Genomic DNA, 27,209 nt, shown 5'->3' on the forward strand with positions numbered 1-27,209 from the left:
AAAGTGATACACCATTATAAATAATCCAGCAGGACTAGGAAATTTATAGACTCAGAGTTTTGATGATCATCAAATGTTAGATCTGGAAAGGCCCTTACACATCGCCCCGTCCCACTCCTCCTTTTAATAAATAGGAAAACTGAGAAACAGATGTCAGCTGACTTCATTGATTCATACAAAACCACAAAGTGACTTAGCTGCACAGCCTGGTCCCCTAATTCAATCCAGTCATCTTTTTTACTCCCTCGCATTCTGTCTGTGGATCTGAGATAAGGCCCATGACAATGATCAGAAGATCCTTTCACATAGACACGATAGCTTACATGATAAATTCATTTTCTTAAAAAAATGTAAATAGGTGTATTCAATAATTACTGCCTAGCCAAATCCTTCTGCCTTTTGTATCTGAAATGTTGATGGTCTGACACACAGGATTTGGCAACTTTTGTGAATGTTACATCTGGCAATTTTTAAGACCTTACTTCATTCCTGAGCATACTGCCAGTATTTCAGAAATGAAACTCTGCTAGTACACTTGATGTTTTCTGTCAGCACTGGATGCAGTTTCTAATTAGATAGCACGTGTCAAAATGAACCCCTTCAAAAATGCTAGTGTAACATATTAACGAGCATTTATTTTGTAAAGTAACAGCCAGTATTCACAGAGAAATAAGGTGGGTTCTTGCCTTGTTGCTTGAAGCAGTGGTGAAGATACAAGGAAGTGGCCAGAATGCGTCATTGAATCAATAAGCAAGAGTTGTAAAGTTTAATATGATTCCTGCAACTTGATGCTGAACCTTGGATGTTTTCCAAGGCTTTTAACTTCCTGAGAATCAGCCAGTTTTCCCCCCAAGCCATTGACTTGAGGCAGTCTGTGTGCCTTTTATCTTAATATATTCGTTCCCCTTTTTAAAGTTTCCATCTGAAAAAGTGCTGAAGAAATATCTTCCTGCTCTGCCAGCAGGTTAGACCGTATTTTGTTTCCATATGTAAGTTAGCTAACAAGTTAAACATATGTCATATTACTTCCTCAATGCATCTTAGAACACACTACAGACAAGGCTTTGAAAATACATTCGTGGAGAGGGTTTGGGCTGCTCTTGATTCTAACCCTTGTCATAATTATTTTACTCCCTGCCATCTCTCCGATCATGTTTACTTTTTAAAGCAAATTTATTTACTTACTTTTGGCTGCACTGGGTCTTTGTTGTGGCACACGGGCTTGGTTGCTCCTCGGCGTCTGAGATCTTCCCAGACCAGGGATCAAACCCCTGCCCTCCTGCCTTGGCAGGCGGATTCTTAACCACTGTACCACCAGGGAAGTCCTGTGTTTGCCTTTTAAAAGGCAAAACAGCTTATGGCTAGACTTTACTCTGGGTACATGGACCATCCTATGGTCATCCTGTAAAGTAATACAAAATAGTGGAACTGAATTCTGAGTTTTTTGGTTGTTTTATTAAGAGTAGAGATCAGTCCGTCTAGTCAAGGCTATGGTTTTTCCTGTGGTCATGTATGGATGTGAGAGTTGGACTGTGAAGAAGGCTGAGCACCGAAGAATTGATGCTTTTGAACTGTGGTGTTGGAGAAGACTCTTGAGAGTCCTTGGACTGCAAGGAGATCCAACCAGTCCATTCTGAAGGAGATCAGCCCTGGGATTTCTTTGGAAGGAATGATGCTAAAGCTGAAACTCCAGTACTTTGGCCACCTCATGCGAAGAGTTGACTCACTGGGAAAGACTCTGATGCTGGGAGAGATTGGGGGCAGGAGGAGAAGGGGATGACCAAGGATGAGATGGCTGGATGGCATCACGGACTCGATGGACGTGAGTCTGAGTAAACTCCGGGAGATGGTGATGGACAGGGAGGCCTGGCGTGCTGTGATTCATGGGGTCGCAAAGAGTCGGACACAACTGAGTGACTGAACTGAACTGAACTGATAGATCAGTCATGGTGGTCACATCATTCCTAGTTTACGATCCCAGTCCTAGTTTCTGTCTTGACCATTCAGTAAAGGAATCCTTCTCGGGTTGTATGTTTTTAATGATGTCAGACAAGTGTTTTCCGCGTGTTTTTTTTTTTTTTTAATGGATAAGGCTTATTTGTTCTGGCATTTCCTACCTCTTCTAGAACATTTGGAACATGATTAATTTTAGGGTAGCCAGCTCTGGGGGTAACTGAATTAAACAAAAATCCTGTGTAAAATGACTGCAATTTTCTCTGAGTTTCTTAAAATGGATTGCACTTTCTATCATCCGAAACAGAAGTACTTGAACAAAATTTAAACTCATTCTCATCTCCGGGTTGGTATAGTTTTACCTTTAAATGGAAAGATCCCATACCTAAGAATTAGGTGTTTTATGGTCTCATTTAAATTGTTTGTTGCCTCTTATGTTTGTTAGGTTCCTGCTTTAAGAGTCCTTATTTCGTTTCAGTTACCACTCTGTTCTGCAGTGGGTTGAAAACTGGTAACCAAGTTGGGTAGAGTTTAGTTAGATAGGAAGAAGTACTCTAAATTAAGGTCCTTAAAGGCTTTTCCATAAGCCCTCATGTCACATCTTTTTTGGCTGCTCAGAGGCCTTTATTCACTGCCTTTTTGGGGGGCTACATTTCAGAGAGATCAGAAATTATCAATTACTCTGCAGCCTGAATTTTGTCAGATGTAAGAATGAATTTTAAAAATGAAGAGTGAATGAATTTAGAGGTGGCCAATTTTTATTTGTAATTTCCAGTTTATAAAAATCGCATCTTTTCCTTACCACGAGTCAGATGTCATTTATTTTCAAGAGTCATTCAGAAAGATAAAATTGGATACAATGGTGAGGCTAATTATTTCAATGTTTGAAGACAGCCCAGTGCTTTTTTTGTCATCTGCGGTTTCGAGACCTCCTCTGAAAAACTACCGGTTGGCAAGCCCTCCTTTGCACCGTCACAAATTAAATCATGGCCATTGTATTTGTCATCCTTGCCCTATTTCCTGTTTAAAAAAATAAAACGCTCAGGATTGACATTTGTCTTAACTCTTAATGCCCTTTGCTTCCCGTTTTCTGCCATTTCCCCATAGAAAAGAGTTATAAAAACTGAAGTTTGGGGAGGAAGAGATCTAATATTGATCAAATACTGTCTAACCAAATATCGGTCAGATCAATCCTGATTTTTTTTTTTTCAAGAGTTGCAACTTTAACATCTATTCCATGTCATTCTCTAAAAGAACTGTTCTTAGGGGAAAAGTTGCCTGTTAACAGAGCCGGGGAGAGAGAGAGAGTGTGTGTAAAATTTTACGTCAGTGTTTTTAAATGTTGCTTGACCCTGGGGTATTAACTCTGAATGGTGTTATGAACAGTAAAACCCTGATAGTTTCCTGGATTAGACCTATTAGAGTTGTTTAGATAACACACTTTGAATGACTTCCTCTCAGGAAACATTGAAACTGGAAATGTTAACCAGGCACGCATACCCAAGCACTTAGGACAGAACACGCTGTTTCTTTTGCTATTAAAAAAAAAAAATCTTAAAGAAATTATGCAAATAAATCACATGTGTAGAAACCAGAGGAGATTGTTTGGCTCAGCTGCCAAAGGGAAAACACTTATTTATGAGCTCTTTCCTCTGTCACTGACAGTGACCACAAGATCGGTCAGTACGCTAGTCTCCTAATACTTGCAGAGCTAATTGCCAGTGTGAACGGTGACATCAGAGTTGGAAGCTTGGAATCACAGATTGTGTGCACATATGTTATGCATTTTTTTATGTATGGCAGTAGGAGTAACTTCCTTTAGAAGTACAGACATACAGGAATCTGTAGACAAAACTGTTGCGTGCGCCTGGAGCATGACATTTATTGAAGATGGTTTTGATCTGTTTAATCTGTGTGAATTCTGCCTCACAAAGTATGTGGACATTCTCTTTCAGTTTCATTTGGTGTGCGGTACTCACCAGATCTATGATTTTTTTCATCCTGGAAGGTGTATGTTTATAAAGGTAAATAAGGAAAAATAGTACCAAAGTTACTGACTCTAGAAGCTAGAAAGAGATGTTGTTTCTTCTCTTTCCCTCATGTTTGAGAAGCACTGTTGGCTCCCTGTTCCCTGGAAACAGTTTGTTGTATGAGTGAATATGTGTGTGTGTGTGTGTGTGTGTGTGTGTGTGTGTGTGTGTGTGTGTGTGTCTCAAATCTCATGAGAATGCTTTCTCTCAACATTCCTGTCTCCAACCTGATCTAAATGGATAGACTGCCAAGTTTTTATTTTGCCAAGTTCCAATAAAAAGGAAGTACAGCACTGCCTCTGAGCTTGTTGGAGACCAGTTTATCCTAAAACAGTGTATTATGAATCATTTCAATATGTTCACTTCCTTTGGGATGTAACTGTAATGATATTTCAGGCCCTATTCTGACGTTAAGTTTTATTCCGGGATAACACATTCAAAAAAAATTTGAGCAGTTCTTGGGTACAGAAGGAAAGATAATGCTTAGAGATAGTGGTTTGGGCTTGAAAGCAGTAGTGCATGAAAACAGAAAACAACATGAAAATACAGAGACGTGAAAGGCAACGTGAAACAATTATAAAAATTAAAACTTTTAAGAATTATTGTTAATAAAAGTAATAATAACAGTTGTTACTGAGAGCGTACCACTGTGGGAAGTTGTTTACCTACAGTAATTAAGCTTGAGAAGTCGCTGATGGTGTTCTCATTTTCCAGATGAGGAAGCTGAGACTCAGAAAGGTAAAACACAGGACTTCCCTGGTGACAATGTGTCCAATGTTAAGAATTTGCCTTCCAGTGCAAGGGATCTGGGTTCAATCCCTGATTGGAAAGCTGAGATCCCACATGCCACATGACACCTAAGCCCAAGCGCCACAGCTGGAGAGCCCAAGCACCACAACGAAGATCCAGCACAGCCAAAAATAATAAATAAATAAAACAAAATGGCAAAACTTTTTCTAAGGTTACTTAACAGTAAACAGGATTCAAACTCATGTTGTAGCTTAGTTGTTAGTATTGTACCATTGATAGTATGGTACCAATTGATTTCCTAAGGCTGAGTGAAGTTGCTCAGTCGTGTCCAACTCTTTGTGACCCCATGGACTGTAGCCTAGCAGGCTCCTCCATCCATGGAATTTTCCAGGCAAGAGTACTGGAGTGGGTTGCCATTGCCTTCCTAAGGCTGTGGTTCATTTATTCATCACCAGGGGTCAGCAGACTTTTTCTGTAAAGGGACAAAGAGTGAATAGTTTGGAGTTTGCAGGCCATACAGTCTCTGTTGCAGCTACTCAACATTGCCAGTGGAGCATGAAGGCAGCCACAGACCATGCAGAAACAAATGGGCGTAGCAGTGTCCTAATAAAACTTTATTTGTAAAATCAGGTGGAAACTGTCAAGATCATAAAGAAACAAGGCAAGTTCAAGAAATTCACAGAACAGAGAACTGGGTGCAATATGGTATCCTGGTTTGATCTGGAAACAAAAAGGACCTTTGTTGAAAAATTCAGTGAAATCCAAATAAAGCTTATAATGTAGTTAATAGACTATACCAATGTTCATTTCTTAGTTTGATAATGTGCCATGGTTTTATAAAATGTTAATAGAAGAAGCTAGGTGAAGTGTATACAGGTACTCTCTGTACTATCTTTGCAACTATCCTACAAATCTGAAAGTATTCCAAATAAAAGTTAAATTTTATTTATTTGTTATTGATTTAAATTCCTAAACTAACTCCAATATAGAGAAGTCCATGTGAATGCTGAGACCAAAAATAAACACAGTTAAGTTGAGATCTTGTCAAAAAATAATTATAAAACTTATCTGAGTCCCCTAAAATTGATCTTAAACCTTTGGAGCCTGAACTCCTGTTAAAAGCAATATTATTCTGCCATTTATGTGCTGATACATGCCTCCTCCAGAATAATTCCTGGCCAGAGACAACAGAACTGTCTGGTTTTTTATAGCACTGCTGTTAATTGACAAACTGCTTTTGCCCAAGGTTAAAATTATGTAAAGATGACCTGGAATGGGTAAGAAATTATTTACAAGGATTCTTACTACTTAGTTCTCCAAGAACATAATGATTACTACCCATTAAGCAATATGAATAATGTCAGTCACTTTACCCAAGATGCTTTGGTAACATACAAGAAAAAAATCCATCTCAGGCTTAATGTAAGCCTGATATTAAACATGATAAAGATAAAATAGAACCATAGGCTAATCTCACCTGTGACCGATATTGGGTCGGCCAAAAAGTTCGTTGGTGTTTTCCATAAGATGCAATGGAAATCCCAAAAAAGTTTTTGGCCGACCCAGTACCTCACACATAGACCACATGCTGTTTAGGAGAATCATGCAGTGTGCTTTTAAGTGCGCCATGATCACGCAGAGATTATTTCAGGCACGTAGGGTTGCTTTGGGGCTTCCCTGGTGGCTCAGCTGGTAAAGAATTCACCTGCAATGGAGACTTGGGTTCGATCTGTGGGTTGGGAAGATCCCCTGGAGGAGGGCATGGCAACCCACTCTAGTATTCTTGTCTGGAGAATCCCCATGGACAGAGGAACCTGGCGGGCTACAGTCCATGGGGTCGCAAAGAGTCGGACACAACTAAACAACTAAGCACAGCACAGGGTTGTTTTAATATCTGGAAATATACTGTTATAATATAAAATCCATACATCAAAATTTAAAATAAACACGTGACTATCTTATTGGATACAGAAACAGCGTTTGGTAAAAAATAAAATTTAATTTCATTGTAGAAACTTTTAGAAAGCTAGAATTGGAAAGACAAATCAGTAATAATGATTTTTTTAAATATCCGTTTCAAACTGACAGATTTTTCCATAGTTGATGTTAAAACACAAGTGATATTCACATTAAAATCTGAAATGACACTCTTACCACCACCACTCTATTATGAGGAGAAAGGATGAAAACTGTAAAAATGAAACAAAAAATTTTTGTTTGCATAAAAACCAATCACCTAGGAATCCTAAGAAAATGAACTGGGAAAACTATTACAATAAGATTACTGGACACAGAATATCCACAAACCATATTTAACAACACAAATGAACAGTAATATTCAGGGACTGATAACAAAGGCAGACTTAAATACCAATGAGGGAAATAAAAGATCTGAGTACATGATGAGAGTTTTCATGTGACTTTGGAAATATGACTATCATGATGTTACTTCTTATCAAAAAAGCCATGTAGATGTGCTTCCAATAAAATTACCAATGCAAACCATGGACAGGATGATACTAAGGTTCGTGGCTGGTTGGAGGCTCCCCTGGTGGCTCTAATGCAGATTCAGTCTTTGGTCCTGGAGGACCCTACCTGCTGCAGAACAGCTGAGCCCAAGTGCCACAACTACTGAGCCTGTGCTCTAGAGCCATGTGCCCTAGAGGCCATGCTCTGCAGCAAGAGAAGCCACAGCAATGAGAAGCCTGTGCACCAGAACTAGAGTTTAGCCCCTGCTCGCCGATACTAGGGGGGAAAAGGCCCGCGCACAGTGAAAACTCAGCACAGCCAAAAATAAAGTTCATCTGGAGAAATAGATTAATATCTAAAAAAATACCTAAAATTTTCTACTGTCACATTTTCTTTGAAGTTTTTATTTTGAAATAACTTCTGTCTTAAAGAATTGTTGCAGGAGTAATATAAGATCTCCCTAACCCCTTTCAATTCACCAGCTCTCAGCATTTTGCACACTTGTTTTATCATTCTGTATGCCCACATATATACATATATATGTATAACTGACACTTTTCTGAACCATTCAAGAATGAATTGTATACATTATGCCCTTTGCCCCTTAGTAGTCAGTGTATATTTCTGAAGAATAAGGGTATTTTTTTATGTAAGCACAGTGCATTGATAACAGTACTTTTATTTACAGTCTATATTCTGACTTTGCCAAGTGTCCCAATATAGGACTTTATAGCATTCTTTCTTTCAGTACAGAATTCACTCCAGAATCATGTGTTACACTTACTTTTCATTTCATTCTTTCACTTTAATCTGGAACAGTTCTTCAACTTCTCTTTGTTTTTCGTCACATGGATGTTTTTTAAGAATACACACTAGATATTTTACAGAATATTGCTCATTTGGGGTTTGTCTGATATTTGCTCATTAGATTCCATTAATGAATGCCCTTGTAGTTGGAATGTTACGTGAGTGAGGTTCTGACTCTCTCAGGGAATCACACCCACAGGTACGTGATGGAAATACACTTCTTTTGGGTGAGTTTAGATTTTATCACTTGTTTCTACCCTCTACAATTACTTTTCCTCCTCTGGCAATTAATAAGCTTCTGGACGAAGACATTTTAAGATCTTGCCCATTACCATTTCTTTAATCAAACTTCCATAAATTCAGTAACTATTAATGATTCTAGCATATAATCTTTACTGAAATAAGTACAAAATTATAATTTTTCCAGTCCCACTACTTCTCTACATTTGTCAGGTTTTCCCCCACTCATTTTTTTCATTCATTCATCTTTTTGTTAACAATATGGACCAATGGGGGCTAATTCAAGCCTGTATCCTTCTGACAGGATCGCATCATCTTAAGAGCATTTCTTTACTTCTCAGCACAACAGAACATTCCCAGCTCATCTTTTATCTTTCTTACGCTAGCCTTGGAATCAGTCACTTATTCCAGGAGCCCTGGTTCCTTTTAATGAGGAATGGTGATAGTGGGAGTCTTTGCTTGTTTTCTGTTTGAAAGGACAAAGCTGACTAATGTGTGTGTGTGTGTATGTTCTTAAAATTATGAGTTCATACTAATGCCTTCAATTCCAGTCCAACTCCATGAAATTCTCTGTTGCTTTTCTCAATTCCATACTTCTATCTCCCCTGCCACAGTGAAAACTCCCAAACGATGGACACATTTACTCATTTGTTGAATCCTACAACACATGTAAAGTTGTTTCAGATTCACTGTCCCTATAGCTCTATGCAAAACAAATCTACTAAAAAGAACACAATCTCGGTCAGTCTTTTGTTCTCCCAACACCCTCTTCCAACAAGAAGACTCTACACATGGACACCAGATGGTCAACACCGAAATCAAATAGATTATGTTCTCTGCAGCCAAAGATGGAGAAGCTCTATACAGTCAGAAAAAAACAAGACCAGGAGCTGACTCTGGCTCAGATCATGAACTCCTTATTGCCAAATTCAGACTGAAATTGAAGAAAGTAGGGGAAACCACTAGACCATTCAGGTATGACCTAAATCAAATCCGTTATGATTATACAGTGGAAGTGAGAAACAGATTTAAGGGACTAGATCTGATAGAGTGCCTGATGAACTATGGATGGAGGTTCGTGACATTGTACAGGAGACAGGGATCAAGACCATCCCCAAGAAAAAGAAATGCAAAAAAGCAAAAAGGCTGTCTGAGGAGGCCTTACAAATAGCTGTGAAAAGAAGAGAAGCAAAAAGCAAAGGAGAAAAGGAAAGATATAAGCATCTGAATGCAGAGTTCCAAAGAATAGCAAGGAGAGATAAGAAAGCCTTCCTCAGCGATCAATGCAAAGAAATAGAGGAAAACAACAGAATAGGAAAGACTAGAGATCTCTTCAAGAAAATGAGAGATACCAAGGGAACATTTCATGCAAAGATGGGCTCGATAAAGGACAGAAATGGTATGGACCATTAACTTATTTAACTTCTATGCAGAGTACATCATGAGAAACACTGGGCTGGAAGAAGCACAAGCTGGAATCAAGATTGCTGGGACGATGCATGATACTGGATGCTAGGGGCTGGTGCACTGAGACGACCAAGAGGGATGGTACGGGGAGGGGGATTCAGGATGGGGAACACGTGTATACCTGTGGTGGATTCATGTTGATGTATGACAAAACTATACAATATTGTAAAGTAATTAACCTCCAATTAAAATAAATAAATTTTTATTTTAAAATAATAAAAAAAGAAAAAGATTGCCAGGAGAAATATCAATAACCTCAGATATGCAGATGACACCACTCTTATGGCAGACAGTGAAGAGGAGCTAAAAAGCTTCTTGATGAAAGTGAAAGAGGGGAGTGAAAAAGTTGGCTTAAAGCTCAACATTCAGAAAACGAAGATCATGGCATCTGGTCCCATCACTTCATGGGAAGTAGATGGGGAAACAGTGGAAACAGTGGCTGACTTTATTTTGGGGGGCTCCAAAATCACTGCAGATAGTGATTGCAGCCATGAAATTAAAAGACGCTTACTCCTTGGAAGGAAAGTTCTGACCAACCTAGATAGCGTATTGAAGAGCAGAGATGTTACTTTGCCAACGGAGGTCTGTCTAGTCAAGGCTATGGTTTTTCCAGTGGTCATGTATGGATGTGAGAGTTGGACTGTGAAGAAAGCTGAGCACCAAAGAATTGATGCTTTTGAACTGTGGTGTTGGAGAAGACTCTTGAGAGTCCCTTGGACTGCAAAGTGATCCAACCGGTCCATTCTAAAGGAGATCAGTCCTGGATGTTCATTGGAAGGACTGATGCTAAAGCTGAAACTCCAATACTTTGGCGACCTCATGCAAAGAGTTGACTCATTGGAAAAGACCCTGGTGCTGGGAAGGATTGGGGGCAGGAGGGGAAGGGGACAACAGAGGATGAGATGGCTGGATGGCATTACTGACTCGATGGACGCGAGTCTGAGTGAACTCCGGGTGTTGGTGATGGACAGGGAGGCCTGGCGTGCTGCGATTCATGGGGTCGCATAGAGTCAGACACGACTGAGCAACTGAACTGAACTATATATTCCACAGTCACTTTGATTATTTCTCTGTCTCCAGTACTACTAGTTTATTCATTTGAAATGCAGTTGGGTTCATCTGTTTCCATTTGCATTCAGTTTTTGTTTAATTTCTTGTTAATTTTAGTAGTAGTATTTTTACTATGTAGACCATTAGCCCACTTTCTAACAGTCAAAACTCTCTAGCATGGTTTCCTCCCCGAGGTGTCCCTTGCCCTCATGTCCCTTCCCCCAGGTTCCTCACTCCCCTCTCTTCTGGAAGTAACCAGTTTCATTGTTTTCTGGTTTATTTTTCTTATGTTGCTTTATAAGAAAAGGCAGAAATATATGTATACTAACTTTTCCTTCTTTCTTAAACAAGATGGTGGTATACCTTATACATTAAACTTAGTCTATTCTGGAAGTCATTCCATACCAATGCATTTAACTAACAGTCGTCTTTCTTTCTCACATAATATCAGTTCATGTGTGTACCACAGTTTATTCAATCAGTTGTTGATGTTTGGGCATTTAAATTGATTCCAATACTTTACAAATACAAATAATGCTATAATGAATAACCTTGAACATGTGTACTTTCATACTGTTGGAGAAATATCTTTGAGGTAAATTCCTAAAAGTAGCGTTGCTGAATGGAAGGATAAATGCATGAATAGTTTGGTTAAATATTGCTGAAGTCCCTGCCCCTGGGCTTGTACTATGTTGCATTCCCACCAGCTATGAACTAGAGTGCCTATTTCCCCATAGCTTTACCAACTGAGTGCAGTGTCAAGCTTCTGAATATTTATCATTATTCTAGGTAAGAAATGGTATCTCAGTGTAATTGTAGTTGACATTTCTCTGGTTGTGAGAGAAGTGGAACAGCTTTTCATAGATGTATGCATCTTTTTAGTGGGCTGATTTTTCATGACATTTCTGTTTTTCTGGAGGGTTTGGGGTCATTTTTTAAAGAGCTGCTTATGTATTAGGGATATTAGTTCCTTTTTGTGATATACACTGGAAATATTTCCTCTCAGTCTGTTACTTGACTTTTGACTTTGATTATCTTTTCCCTTTCTATCCAAAAACTTTGAGTTTTTGGAATAACCACAAGTGAGGGCTATTGTTTATCAGATCTCAAAATGTATGATAAGGATATAGAAATTAAAACAACATTGTTATGATGTGAAAATAGGCAGAAAAGTCATTAGGAAAAAATATCTATGCATTTGGATGTATTTGTTTTATAAATTTAATATATGATAAATGTGGCACTTCAAATTTGAGATGAAAGGGATGGTTATTTGGAAATGTACTGGACACTAAGTTAGCTATTTAAAAAGTTAAAGCCCTATCTTAAATAATCCAAAGAAATTTTATGTAAATAAGATAAATATTTAAGAAATGAAACCATCAAAATAGCAGAAGAAAATATTGGTTAATGATATCAGCATTTCTCAACCTCAGCAATCGTGAAAATTGGACTGGATGAATCTTTGCTGTGGGGGCTATCCTGTGCCTTGTAAGCATTTTTAGCACCATTCTTCGTCTCTGCCCACTAGATGTAAACAGCACCGTCACAGTCACAGCAATCTGGAACGTCAAGACACCCAGGGAGGTGGGGGAGGGGACAAAAGCACAGCTCAATGGGAACCGCTGATCTGCATCTACTCAGCAAGAAGGAGCATAACACCAAGAATGAACTCTCAAAGGAAATCTTTTAAAATGTTTTCTACATTAAAAAACAAAACAACTAATACTTAAGCCATAGAATTGAAATTCAGGCAACATATTAGGAAATATATAGCATAAATGACATTAACCTTGCATAAAAAGCTGTCAGTAAGATGACCATTACAGGGCTTCCATGGTGGTCCAGGGGTTAAGAGTCCGTCTGCCGAAGTAGGGGACACAGGTTCATCCCTGGTCCGGGAAGAGATGTGTGCCTTGGAACAGCTAAGCCTGGTCCACCACAACTGCTAAGCCCAAATGATTCAATTACTGGAGCCCATGCTCCAGCAACAAGAGAAGCCACCAAAACGAGGAGCCCAAGCACCACAACGAAGAGTAGCCCCTGCTCACTGCAACTAGAGAAAGCCCAGGCGCAGCAGCCAAGACCCAGTGCAACCATGAATAGATATATAAATCTTAAAAAGAAAAGACAACCGTCACAATAGAAAAAATGGGTCAGGGACACAAGAAGACAGTTCACAAAAGAAAAGCTCTAAATAGCCTGATAAATATCAAAAAATCTTTACAAGCATAAATAAATGCAGGTTGCATGCATTACCTTTAATACTGGTAAGCATTAGTCAGCATGCGTATGGGGAAACAACCTCATAAAGTAGAAATATGAATATGTGTAACACTCTTCATTTAGCACACACACACACACACATAATACACCTGAAGTATTGGGCTGGCCAAAAAGTTCATTTGGGCTTTTCATGACATCTTACAGAAAAACCTGAACAAACTTTTTGGCCAACTCAATACAGTGGGCAACACATATTAGACCTTTCAAATATATATACACAGCTTTGTTCATGCATTCTGTTTCTGAGACTTTATCCTAAGGAAATAAAGTGTAAAATGTTTGCAGTACTATTTATAATTGTTAAAAATTGGGAAATCCCATCTGCCTAACAGTAGGGAATTGGTCAAATAAATTAAGGCATAACCATATATAATGGAATATGTTAGGTCAGTATTAATATTAATGGAGTATATGCACAGGAAAATAGACAAATTACAGTGAGAAGCAGAGCAGTAAAATTGTATATGTATTAATATATATCCCTGAGATAGACTAATATACTTGTTTCTTTTTGTAGAAAAGGAATTTAAATTTTTGAGTTTGAGTGGTGCAATAAGCATAGTAATATTAGTTTTGCTTAAAACATCACTCAAGAATTTTTAATTTTTATATTAAAATAGAGTTGATTAACAATTTTGTGTTACTTTTAGGTGTACAGCAAAGTGATTAAGTTGTACCTATACATGCTATCTCTTTTTTAAGTTCTTTTCCCACTTAGGTTATTGCAGAACATTGAGCTGAGTTCCCTGTGCTGTATAGTAGGTCCTTGTTGGTTACCCATGTTCAACACAGCAGTGTACACATGTCAGTCTGAACCTCCCGACTGACCGACCCCTCACCCCCAGCCGTTCCCTGCTGGTAACCATAAGTTCTTTCTTTAAGTCTGTTTCTGTGTTATAAATAAGTTCATTTGTGTCAGCTGTTTTTTAGATTCCACATATAAGCAATATCATATGATAATTTGTCTTTGCTTAATTCACTTAGAATGATAACTTCCAAGTCTATCCATGTTGCTATAAATGGCATTATTTCATTCCTTTTAATGGCTAAGTAGTATTCCAATGTATATATGAACCAGTGTTTGGGGGGATTTTTTTAGCCTGTGGTTGTTCGGCAGTTAGGTGTGACTTTGGTGTTTCATAAGAAGTTGTACTCACATCCTTCTACTCTGCCATCTTTTCTTTCTGTTTTTATAAAATTGTTAACAAGTTATCTTTAGTGACTGGTCAGGTTATAGAATTTGCTCATTTTTATATCTGTATTTTCTAATAATTCTTCCAGTGAATGTGAGTAGTTTGTATAATAAAAAAATAGGAGAAATGAGACATTTCTCAAATCCTTTGTCCCAACTTCAGAAAATTTAATAAAATTAGCAAAACTTTAAAGGTAAAAAAGTAGTAGAATTTTAATACTTTAAAAGGTATTTTCTACTTTTTCTACCTATTTTCTACCTATTAGTATTCATGGAATTCATGGAAGTATTTGTATAATTGAAAAAGATACAGTAATAAAATTAAGGTCTCAAAATAATTATCTACATGGTAGAATACATAGGAAAAGAAACTAGAAAGATGTTTATCAGACCATTAACCATAGTCATCAGGCTCGTGGCTGTTATTTTCTTTTATGTTTTTCTTATGTATTTCTCAAAATTTTACTAAGGAATACAAAGTACCTTGTTCTTCAGGAAAAAAAGTTTTTAAAAAGTTTTTAGAAGTCTAAAAACTAACATCATCCTGTTATTGTTAACCACAATAGAGAAATGGAGTGTCTAAATTTAGTATTAAAAACAGCATTTTCCTTTGTGCCCGCACATCTGTGTCTTAATATCAAGTTTTCTACTTCTCCGTGTGAATAAACTAAGGAAAACCCTGAAATTTTATTTATCCTATTGTAGGTTGCTTCGGGTGAATGCCATGAAGACACCGAAGTTTACAACATCACCCTGTGTACAGGGGATGAACTCACTCTAATGGGCCAGGCAGAAATCCTTTATGCAAAGACTTTCAAGGAGAAGTCACGACTCAACACCATCTTCAAAAAGATTGGGAAACTCAATTCCATCAGCAAGCTGGGAAAAGGCAAAATGCCCTGCCTCATTTGCATGAATCACCGGACCAACGAGAGCATCAGCCTCCCGTTCCAGTGCAAGGGCAGGTTTAGCACCCGAAGCCCCCTGGAGCTTCAAATGCAGGAGGGCGAGCACACCATCCGCAACATCGTGGAGAAAACCAGGCTCCCTGTGAACGTGACTGTGCCCAGCCCACCACCCAGAAACCCGTACGACCTCCACTTCATCCGCGAGGGGCACCGCTACAAGTTTGTGAACATCCAGACCAAGACAGTGGTCGTCTGTTGTGTGCTGCGGAACAACAAGATCCTCCCCATGCACTTCCCTTTGCACTTGACCGTGCCCAAGTTTAGCCTCCCGGAACACCTGGTCAAGGGAGAGGGATGGCCAGAAACCCTGGTCCATCACTGGCTGGGTATCTGCCAAGAACAGTTCGACATCGATGAGTATTCACGGGCAGTCCGTGACGTGAAAACCGACTGGAACGAGGACTGTAAGAGCCCCAAGAAGGGCCGGTGCACCGGCCACAACCACGTGCCCAATTCCCTTAGCTATGCTCGCGATGAGCTCACCCAGTCGTTCCACCGGCTCTCGGTCTGTGTGTATGGCAACAATCTCCATGGCAACAGCGAGGTGAACCTCCACGGCTGCAGGGACCTGGGGGGAGAGTGGGCCCCCTTTCCTCACGACATCCTACCCTATCAGGACTCGGGGGACAGCGGGAGCGACTACCTTTTCCCAGAAGCTGGTGAAGAATCTGCCGGCATGGCAGGGAAGTCAGAACTTCCTTATGAAGAGCTGTGGCTGGAGGAAGGCAAGCCCAGCCATCAGCCTCTCACTCGCTCCCTGAGCGAGAAGAGCAGATGCGACCAGTTTCGAGGTTCTGTCCGGTCCAAGTGTGCAACCTCTCCCCTTCCTGTGCCCGGAGCGCTGGGTGCAGCAGTGAAATCTGCAGAGATCGCCCTACCTCCGCCTCCAGTGCCTCCCAAATCCGAAGCTGTAAGTCCTTTCTGTTTTGGGGGTGATGGGCCAGTTCTGTCTCTCTGCTCAGTCCTCTGCTAATTTACTTTCTTTCTTAAAGAAAGGAAAACTCCAATGCAAGGTGATCAGAATGAGCAATTTGCTGAATTTGGAGTGAAATAGAAATACTTGGTAGATTTTTTTTTTTTTACCAGTTGGGAGTTAGAATTTCACTTTATGTTTGATGAGAAATGTGTGTATGTGTGTGTTGCTCAGTCATGTCTGATTCTTTGCGACCCCATGGACTGTATAGCCCACCAGGCTCCTCTGTCCATGGGATTTCCCAGGCAAAAATACTGGAGTGGGTTGCCACTTCCTCTTCCAGGGGAATCTTCCCAAGAAACTCAAGAGAATTTCATTAGGAGAGGTTTAAACATGCTGCCTGGAGTACAGATAATAGGGAGAAGAGGGCAGAAGGCTGAGCAGAGAAAAGATATGAACTTGGTCACAGGTATGGAATGATGACGCCCTGAGCTCCAGCCGTCGGTAGCAGCAGATGGCAGGGAGAAATGAGCTGCTTGGGAACATTTCAGAGATGCAACTGGCAGTATTACTGATAAATTGGGCGTGAGTAGTGAAGGAGAGAAATCAGGAGACACTCTGAGATGTGTAGCCTGAGCAGCAGAGTGGATATTAGCACCACTTAGACTGAAGGAATAGATTTATTTGGTGGGGGAGAAGGATCAAGAGTTGTCTGTCAGCATCATTTGTAACTCTCTCTTCAAAGTTACATTGAGATCAGAGTGTCATGGATGTGCTCACACACACACACACTGAGAACCGAGCATCATGGATGTGCTCACGCATACACATTGAGATCAAAGCATCATGGGTGTGCTCACTCACACATTAAGATCAGAGTGTCATGGGTGTGCTCACACACACGCATTAAGATGCAAGCATCTGGGTGTGCTCACATACATGCATTGAGATCAGAGCATCATGGATGTGCACACGCACTGACATCAGAGCATCATGGGTGTGCTTACGCACACTCATTGAAATCAGAGCGTCTTGAGTGTCCTCACCCACACTCATTGAGCTCAGAGCAGAAGCAGGCCCAACATGGTTTTGTTCACCACCTCAAACACAGCTCACTCAGAATTTGAGAAGGCATCTGTCAAATCGTAATGGAAAAAGATATATAGGAGAGGAGAAAGGGCCTCTGTTTTGACCATGTTTTTGATTGACAGGCACTCTGAACCTTGCCTCACTTTTTTTTATCATGAATTTCATTATATCTGAAGGGAAAAAGTGCTCAAGGCATCAGATATAATTCTGTTCATTAATTTGATAGTATCTATGGCAGTGGTTTCCTTTTTTTCTATCTCTAGCAAAATCTTTCTTTTATAAAGGAAAACTTATATGAATCACAATAAATAGAATTACAGTCAAAACCCATATGACTGAAGGACAGATTGGAGGGCTGGGGTTCTCCCCATAGGCCTGTCCACTGTGCTCCCACCAGGTGGCCTCAGGGCACCTCTCTGGAAGCACTGGGCTGTGCAAAGCTTTGCTTCAAACCATGGAGTTATTGGGCCACATAACTCCACATGCTAGAAGAATCACCATCAGTAACCCCAGAAATAATGATTTTGGACTCCAGTAGCTTTCCCTTTTGGAGAAGGCAGTGGCAGCCCACTCTCGTACTCTTGCCTGGAAAATCCCATGGACGAAGGAGCCTGGTAGGCTGCAGTCCATGGGGTCGCTAAGAGTCGGGCACGACTGAACAACTTCCCTTTCACTTTTCACTTTCATGCATTGGAGAAGGAAATGGCAGCCCACTCCAGTGTTCTTGCCTGGAGAATCCCAAGGACGGGGAGCCTGATGGGTTGCCATCTATGGGGTCACACAGAGTCAGACACGACTGAAGCGACTTAGCAGCAGCAGCAGCAGCTTTCCCTTTTGTAGGGAAGGTAAAAAGAGAGGACAACTATGGAGGTTAAAATGTGGGAGGTCATGTAGAGGAGAGTTCAGAGAAGAACAGTTTCTGGTTGGGCAGGAGAAGCCTTCATGGAGATCATGGCATTTCAGATGAGCTGAGGGTGTACATGTGAATGAGAAGAGCAGAGAGATGAGAAGGAAGGGTGTTACAGACAGAATGACCTGAGCAGAGGCAGGGGCAGATGAGAAAAACGCAGTTCTGTTGAGTAGGCGAAGTAGGGCTGAAGAGGGGGCGGTGAAGGGCAATGGCAGCCGCAAGGCCGGGCCAGGTCACAGACGGCCCTGGACACCAAGTAGCACTTTGTTCCAGAGCTGTCCAGGCAGAGCCCTCACCGCTGCAAAGCTTTCCCAAGAGAAGACCCACCTCCAGCTGTTTGCTTAGAACATCAAAACTCTCCAGAAATTGCAGGGCTGCACGTTCCCCTCCTCTTTACAATCTTCCAGGGTCACTCAGCAATAATCAATCTGCCTGCCAATGCAGAAGACACAGTAGACTCGAGTTCGATCCCTGGGTCGAGAAGATCCCCTGGAGGAGAACATAGCAACCCATTCCAGTATTCTTGCCTGGAAAATTCCATGGACAGAGGACCCTGGCAGGCTACAGCCGATAGGGTCTCAAAGAGTCGGACATGACTAGCACGCACGTACTAAGGCACAAGCCCAGAGATCCCTGTACCCAGAAGTGGGTGTGGAATATTTGGGGGATTCTTGGTGGAGTCAGAGTCCTTGGTTCTTTTACTCATGTCAGATGGTGTTCCTCAAAAAAACAGATCAGAGGTAAGGGAAGGTAAGTATGAGGTGAAGTGCTCTTAGCAAGTACTTTAGGCAGTTACAGGACTGGCTCAGCCCAGCTATATATTTGATGCTGCTTGAAGCTTAGAGTCCTTCTCTTCAACGGGACCGTGACCACATGAACTTTTCCTGTAGAACTCTGCTCCCACCTGGCACATAATGGGGAGTCCTGTTTGTTGACTGACTGGTTGACTCATCCAATATGGTCACACCCAGTTATTTATGTAACCAAATCTTGAGGTAGGAAACTGGCGATGCTTGTTTTCACTGTGGCTAATGGAAGATGAGTAAGAGCATAAATATTAAGAGGCCCTATCTTGACCTTGGTGCTAAAAGAAAAATGTTAAGAGTTAAATTTGAAACTGAAAGCAAATCTCACAGCAGAATGAAATATGTGGTACTCCAGTCTAAGCTGTAATTTCTTATGGCACAAGAGAACCTTCTTAGAACATATTCAGTGTTTATAGAATGCTCCAATCATAAAGACTTTTTATAAACACCTGAAATTACTTTGTTTTCCTTTTTTAAGAATCAGGCATTTCGAATGAAGTCATATATTTTATTGGTTCTGTGGCCATGAAACAAGTTTTCCAGTTTCAGGACATGCGTGGGATCCAGAGAATGTCATGACTGTTAGATGTGGCTTCAGCTTGTCGTTTTCAAAAGAGATCTTTAATGGGGCATAAATTCAAGTGCTCCCACAGAATTAAATAAAACTCCTTTGGATAGTGACAGTGGGGTGGGTCCAGGAAGAGAGATGGGCCATGTGTCTCACAGCTATCCTTCCAATAATTAAAGATGGCAATAAGCTTTGCTGTGAGGCCATTTTCAAGTAAGGCGTTATCTGGGAAAGTGACAAATCCCATCAGGTCTTCAGGAACAGAAGATACTGGAGTAACAGAACAGAGTCAAAGAAGGCATATCTTTCTTATAAAAAGAAACAAAGCTGGTAATTGGTGAATGAATTCTTCTTGGCAGCAGTCCATGGCCTGGTCTTATTAGGATCTACAGGGACAATGGCTCACTGCAGGGTGTGTGAGCCTGTGCCTTTTCTTCTGTTCTTCACCACCTGCTTCAGGGTCCTTTGTTATTTAGTCACTATGTCCAACTCTTGCGACCCCATGGACTGTAGCCCACCAGGCTTCTCTGTCCATGGAGTTCTCCAGGAAAAAATACTGGAGTGTGTTGCCATTTCCTTCTCCAGGGGATTTTCCCAATCCAAGTCTCTTGCGTTGATGATAGACTTTTTACCAACTGAGCCCCCAGGGAAGCCCCCTGAGTTATAGCAAATATCTGTGCTATTTCTCCACATTTTGACGGTCTTTGTTTCTGTAAAAAATTCTGAAAAAGATTTTCTCCTTCAACAGTAACACTTGCTGTGTTTCCAACAGTGAGCTGCAGTTCCATCATCATCCAAGTTAATGCTTGACCATTTTCCTGCCCATGTTCTGCAATGGAAAACTAGGCTGTGGGGCCAAAGAGAAAATCCTTAGTGTGTGTGTGTTGGGGGGGGTGGGGGGAATCAGTTTAGCCCCGTTAATATACTTTGTACTTGATGTGGCTACTTAGAATTATGCTCTAGTCCAGCAGTTCCCAGCCTTTTTGATACCAGGGACTGGATTTCATGGAGAACAGTTTTCCCACAGACCGGGGCTGGTTTCTGTTTCACCCACCGCTCCAGCCAGATTCCTGCTCTAGCCTGTATCTTTGTAATGATCGTCAAATACAGAGGTTTTTCTCTTTAAGTGGTCCATGGCCTGTGGGTTAGAGACCCTTGTAATCTTTATAATGATTGTTGAATACAAAGGTTTTCTTCTTTAAGCACAAAATCCTGCGGCTTATCTTTCCCAAGAATAAGAGTCTTTTCCCTTCCCTAACTGGAACATCCTGGAGCTTCTGGTTCCAGGCACAGAAGAGATGCGGCCACTTCTGTCCTTTCAAATTGCTACAGACAAGCCCAAGCTGGGGGCCTGCCCAGCTCACTAAGGGGTGACATTTTCATTTTTTAAAATTGTGCCAAGTGCCCTCAAATCAGAATGACCTGCCAGTTCCTTAATTGGTTCCTATGTTCTAAACATATCCTCTTATTTCGTAACATTGTGGCCCTCATTCCATTATTTTAATTTTCTGACTGTTGGCTGATAATGTCTAAAATATTTACCCAGATACACTCTATAAGTGTATCTTTTTTTAAACCTCTTTGGAAGATGCCATTTTGGAGAGCAATGATGAGAAAGCTTGACACTGCTTGAAATTCTAAAAATAGAATGTTTGACTCTCAGACTATTCTGGTTTATGTGATGAATCACAAATCAGTATCAAAACTACAGGATTACAACTTGTGTATAGCTACCTGTGCAATAGTATCAAACCTGAGGACCCCAGAGCCCAGGGGTTAATTAACATCCTCTTCCTGTCTTTAGTAGTAGGGGAAAAAGAAAAAGTGCATTCACTTTTGGTTGGATGTTAACATTACAGTGATTCCTAAGATTCATGAAAGGAAAATCCTAAAAGGAGCTCTAGGTTATAAACCACTTGTTTAAAACAAGTTTTACTGCAGTATGGATGGAGAATTCGTTAACCATTGGGATGGCCCCCTTGACATACGAGAGGCAGGATGTGAGGACTGAGTCATAAGATGGATTGGTAGCATACATCCACTGTTACAAGATTTAAGTTCATTGTAAATAAAGTTCCTCCAATGGAGCACACTGTTACTGATGCTTGAGGAAAATAAGACAGAAAGGATGAATTTAATCCAGATTCCACACTGGACTGAGTTCAGTAGGTTCTTGAAAAGACTGACTGGCTACACAGAGGTGATTTGGAGCACCTGAATCTGCTTTAAACAGGCTGAGCACCTGGATGAGAAGGTGGAAGGAGACACCAAGGGCCCTGAGTCTTCATTTCCCCTCCCAGTGGGATTTCACCAGAAGCAGAGTGATCTGCCACGCTGTGTGGTAGATGTTAGAGGCACAACGCATCACATCTAAGAGCACACGTAGCTTTTCATCCTCCCCCTGCCCCTTAGTGTTTCATACCTTGGGCACAATGTTTTACTTCCTGAGTAAGGCCCTGCAAGACTTAATAATGACATCTTCATTGCATTATTGTATTGTGCAAAGTACTTGGCAGTATTCCCTGGCACGTGGTAAGTGTTCAGTAAATAGTAGCAATACCTCGACAGGAGATGAATTCTTTTTTTAGGGTCAGATAGAAAATAAGTTTTTGGAGGTTATTTTCCCCTGTCCTTCCTTACCTAAGGTATAAAGGCGCCCCAGAGAGTCATGGAAACTGATGGGGACAAGGACATCTACCTCCACAGCCAGGGCAGCAGGGAGTCCTGGCACCCAGACAGGGGACAGTCATCCCTGCCTTCCCAAAGTGCCTGTGAGTTTCATTTTCCTAGTTTTTTAAGATATCCAAGGAACTTAACTGGGTTTAAAAGTAACAAAACCTTTTCATCTGAGTTTTAAAATTCTACTTGATAAGCTATATGTTACAGTTATCTAGCTGTGGAGCCAAAATTGTAATTGTCATAAACCAAGAACTACAGAAATGCTTGGCAACCTATGGACCCCAATAATATGTAATCCTTTCATGGGGGATCTGGGGCCTTTGTAGAACTAGAGAGTATCTATAAAAATGCCACATGTAGTTCCAAGGCTCCAAATGCACATCAAGAAACTCAAATTCCTAGTAAAAAACCTCTGTAGAAATATTAAAGCTGAGAAGTTGCCTTGGCTGATTCCATTAGGCATGGGTAGGGCTGGGTCATGGTGTTACCAGATGTCACAGCAGGATGTGGCCACCCTACAGGAGGAGGGCCCTCACACAACTACCTAAGTTAAGGGGGGAAATCCTAAAATATATCGTTTAAAAGCTGAGAGAAGTGATTTTCAAGAGTTGAGCTGTAAGAATCAGTTCTACTCTACAGCCAACAAATACTGAGCAGAGAGGAAACAGGCACGCTTACTAAAAGCAGCCCCTGCACCGAAAATACTGACCCTACACAGATTGCACGAGGATGCTCCCACATAAAAATAGCCCTCCAGGCCCGTGGTAGATGATTATTGCTCCTAAATTCACAGAGTGAGAGAAATGTAAATGAAAATGAAGAAACAGAGGAAACACTCCCAATTAAAAGATCAGTAGAATCCCCCTGAAAGAACCAAAATGAAACAAACTCATCAGTCTAATAGACACCAAGTTAAAAGGAGGTAGTGAAAATACTGAAGAAATTAAGAAGACTTATCAATTGGAATTCAGATTACGGTAAAAAGGAACTAGAAGCTATAAAGAGGAGCCAAGAAAAAGTAGAAAACTCATTTAGCTAAAGGCAATGAATAGCAGATTGCATAATGAAGAATGAATAAATATTGTGGAAGATAGAATAATAGAAATCACCCACTCAGAAGAAGCCAAATGAAAAATTAAAAATGAAAGCAAAGTAAAAAACCTATGGGAAAATATAAAGTGTGCCAATCTACATACAGTAGGGATCCCAAAAGGAGAAAAAAGAGAAAGGGGGATTGAAATTTTATTCAGAGAAATTAAGGCTGAAAACTTCTCAAACCTAAAAAAGGAACAGATATTCAGGTATAGGAGGCATCAGTTCAGTCGCTCAGTCGTGTCCGACTCTGCGGCCCCATAAATTGCAGCACGCCAGGCCTCCCTGTCCATCATCAACTCCTGGAGTTCACTCAGACTCACATCCATCGAGTCAGTGATGCCATCCAGCCATCTCATCCTCTGTCGTCCCCTTCTCCTCCTGCCCCCAATCCCTCCCAGCATCAAAGTCAATGAGTCAACTCTTCACACAAGCTGGCCAAAGTACTGGAGTTTCAGCTTTAGCATTATTCCTTCCAAAGAAATCCCAGGGCTGATCTCCCTTAGAATGGACCGGTTGGATCTCCCTGCAGTCCAAGGGACTCTCAAGAGTCTTCTCCAACACCACAGTTCAAAAGCATCAATTCTTCAGCACTCAGCTTTCTTCACAGTCCAACTTTCACATCCATACATGACCACAGGAAAAACCATAGCCTTGACTAGACGGACCTTTGTTGGCAAAGTAATGTCTCTGCTTTTGAATATGCTATCTAGGTTGGTCATAACTTTCTTTCCAAGGAGTAAGCGTCTTTTAATTTCATGGCTGCAATCACCATCTGCATTTTTTGGAGCCCAAAAAATAAAGTCTGACACTGTTTCCCCTGTTTCCCCATCTATTTCCCATGAAGTGATGGGACCAGATGCCATGATCTTCGTTTTCTGAATGTTGAGCTTTAAGCCAACTTTTTCACTCTCCTCTTTCACTTTCATCAAGAGGCTTTTTAGTTCCTCTTCACTTTCTGCCATAAGGGTGCTGTCATCTGCATATCTGAGGTTATTGATATTTCTCCCAGCAATCTTGATTCCAGCTTGTGCTTCATCCAGCCCAGCATTACTCATAGGAGGCATAAACAGTCCCAAATAAAATGAACCCAAACAGATCTACACCAAGATATAATAGAAATGGCAAAAGTTAAAAAGAGGATTCTAAATAGGCAGTAACAGAAAAACAAAGAGTTAATTACAAGGGAACCTCCATTAGTTTATGAGCTGATTTCTCTACAGAAACATTTGCAGGCCAGAGGAAATAGCAACATGGGGGAAATCTGCAACCTAGGATACTCTACCTTGTAAAATTATCATTTAGAATAGAAGACAAAGAATTCCTCAGAGGAATGAAAACTAAAAGAATATAGCAATATTAAATCTATCCTAAAAGATATAATGAATGGTCTTCTCTAAATAGAAAAGAAGCAAGAATATATAGGAAAGAGAAAATCACAGTTAGAAAAGTAAATCACTTAAATAAGCCAGTAGACAGATTCTTTTAAAGATCAGAAAGTTTTTGTGAAAGCAATGACAGCCACAATGAATAGCAAAAGGATATACATGAGTATGTTAAAGAGGACATCAAAATCATAAAATGCGGGGATGAGGAGAGAAATAAAATGTAAATATTTTTAGAATGTGTTTGAGTATATGATTACCAGTCTAAAGCAAGTAGATGTAGGAAGGGGTTAAACTACTTGAAAAACAAGGTAACAACAAATGAGAACATTCAGTAGATTTACCAAAACCAAAAAGAAGAGAACACAAGCATAATGTAAAAGAAATCATAAACTACAAAAAGAAAAACAAAAATAAGATACAAAAATCAACTGGAAAATAAGGTTTTATGTGGTAATAAATACATATCTATCAATAATTACTTTAAATGTCACTGGATTAAATGCTTCAATTAGAAGACAAGGGAGGGCTTCTCTGGTGGTCCAGTGGGTGGGAATCCACCTTTCAATGCAAGGGACATTGGTTTGATGCCTGGTCTAGGAGGATCACACATGCCACAGAGCAGCTGAGCCCATGAGCCACAACTACTGAGCCCATGCGCTGCAGCTACTGAAACCCATGTGCCTAGGGCCGGTGCTCTGCAACAAGAGAAACCACTGCAGTGAGTAGCCCACACACCACAACTAGAGAAAGCCTGTGTGCAGCAACCGAGACCCATCACAGCCCAACAAAAAAGATGGCTGTGGATGGCAACAAGGCAGTGATAGACTGGAATAAAAAATATGAAACAAGAGCCTACAATATGTTCCTTACAAGAGACCCACTCTAAGGCAAAAGACACACATATACTGAAAATGAGGGGGTGGAACAAGATATCTTATGCAAATAGAAATGAAAATGGGGATCACACTATTCACATCAGGCCAAACAGATTTTAAAACAAAGTCCATAAAGAAAGTTAAAGGACACTATATAATAATAAAGCAATCAATACAAGAAGAGTATATTACACTTATCAAACTATTTGCACCCAGTGTAGGAACATCCAAATACACAGACAAATACCAAAAGACATAAATTGAGAATTGATGGGAATACAATAACAGGAGACTTTAACACCCACTCAATCAATAGATAGATCTTCTAGACAGAAAATTAGTAAGGCAGCATAGATCCTAAAGGATACAACAGTTAGACTTAATTGATATTTTCAGGACGTTATTTCCAAAAAAACAATACACAGTCTTTTTTAGTATAGTATACAGGGAACGTTTTCTAGGATTGACCACATCCTAGGCCACAAAACAAGCCTCAATAAACTTAAAGAGTATAGAAATTATTTCTGATCGTAATATCTAAGCCTTTTCTTAGACCATACCAGATGAAACTAGAAATCGACTACAGAAAAATAAGAAAATTGATTACATGGAGCATGTAATCAACATGCTACTAAAAGCCAATGAGTCAACAACAAAATCAAACAGGAAATTAAAAAAATACCTTGAGATAAATGACAATAAAAGCAAAACCAAACAAAATCTATGGGATACAGCAAAAGCAGTTCTTAGAATAAAATTCACAGTGGCACGTGCCTTTCTTAAAACATATGAAAAATTTCAAACAACCTAATCTACCACCTAGAAGAATTAGAAAAGGAGCAAAAAAACCTAAAGTGAGCAGAAGGAAGCAAGGAAACAATAAAGATCAGAGAGGAAATAAAAGATTTTTTTATAAATAGAAAAAAGATCAACAAAACAAAGAGCTGCTTCATTGAAAAATAAACAAACTTGACAAACCTCTGGCCAGGCTTGCCAAGAAGAAAAGAGCAAGGACCCAAATATACAAAATAAGAAATGAAAAAGGAGAAATAGCCAATACCAAACAAATTCTAAGAAACCATAAGAGAATACTGTGAAAAATTATATGCCAATAAATTCAACAACCTAGAAGAAATGGACAAGTTTCTAGAAACATGCAGCCCACCAACACTGAATCAAAAAGAAATACATAATTGGAACAGACCAGTCACTAGAAGTGAAATGACATCTGTAATTTAAAATCTCCCTATAAACAAAAGTCCAGGACCATATGATTTCACATGTGACTTCTACCAAACGTACAGAGAAGAACCTATGCTGATCCTTCTCAAACTCTCCCAGAAAACTGAAGTGGAAAGCACACTCCTAAAGACATTTTATGAAACCACCATCACCCTGATACCAAAGCCAGACAAAGACAGTACCAGAAAAGAAAATTACATGCAATTATCTTTGATGAATATATATGCAAAAATTCTCAACAAAATATTAGCAAACCCCAAATCCAACAACACAAGAAAAGATCATACATCACAAGCCCTTGCAGCACAGCTCAGGAAACCCCCCTGTACTGCAATGAAGCCCTAGCATGGCCAAGCAAAACAAAAAAGATCGTAACGCCACAACCAAGTTGGATTCATCCCGGGGTCACAAGAATGGTTCGATGTATGCAAATTA

At 40.2% G+C, this 27,209-nt stretch overlaps 1 protein-coding gene across 2 annotated transcripts in view; it reads left to right on the forward strand.

The window, feature by feature from the left end:
• The window catches only part of GAREM1 (GRB2 associated regulator of MAPK1 subtype 1), a 235,988-nt gene that overhangs the window by 190,493 nt on the left and 18,286 nt on the right, over positions 1 to 27,209 (forward strand). For both annotated transcript variants that reach the window (XM_018039594.1, XM_018039595.1), the window contains exon 4: positions 14,950 to 16,122. In XM_018039594.1, the coding sequence (XP_017895083.1) occupies positions 14,950 to 16,122 (1,173 nt within the window). The remainder of the gene's footprint in view (positions 1 to 14,949; positions 16,123 to 27,209) is intronic.

This window comes from Capra hircus, chromosome 24 (genome assembly GCF_001704415.2).
Source record: "Capra hircus breed San Clemente chromosome 24, ASM170441v1, whole genome shotgun sequence".
Classification (NCBI taxonomy): Eukaryota; Metazoa; Chordata; class Mammalia; order Artiodactyla; family Bovidae; genus Capra; species Capra hircus.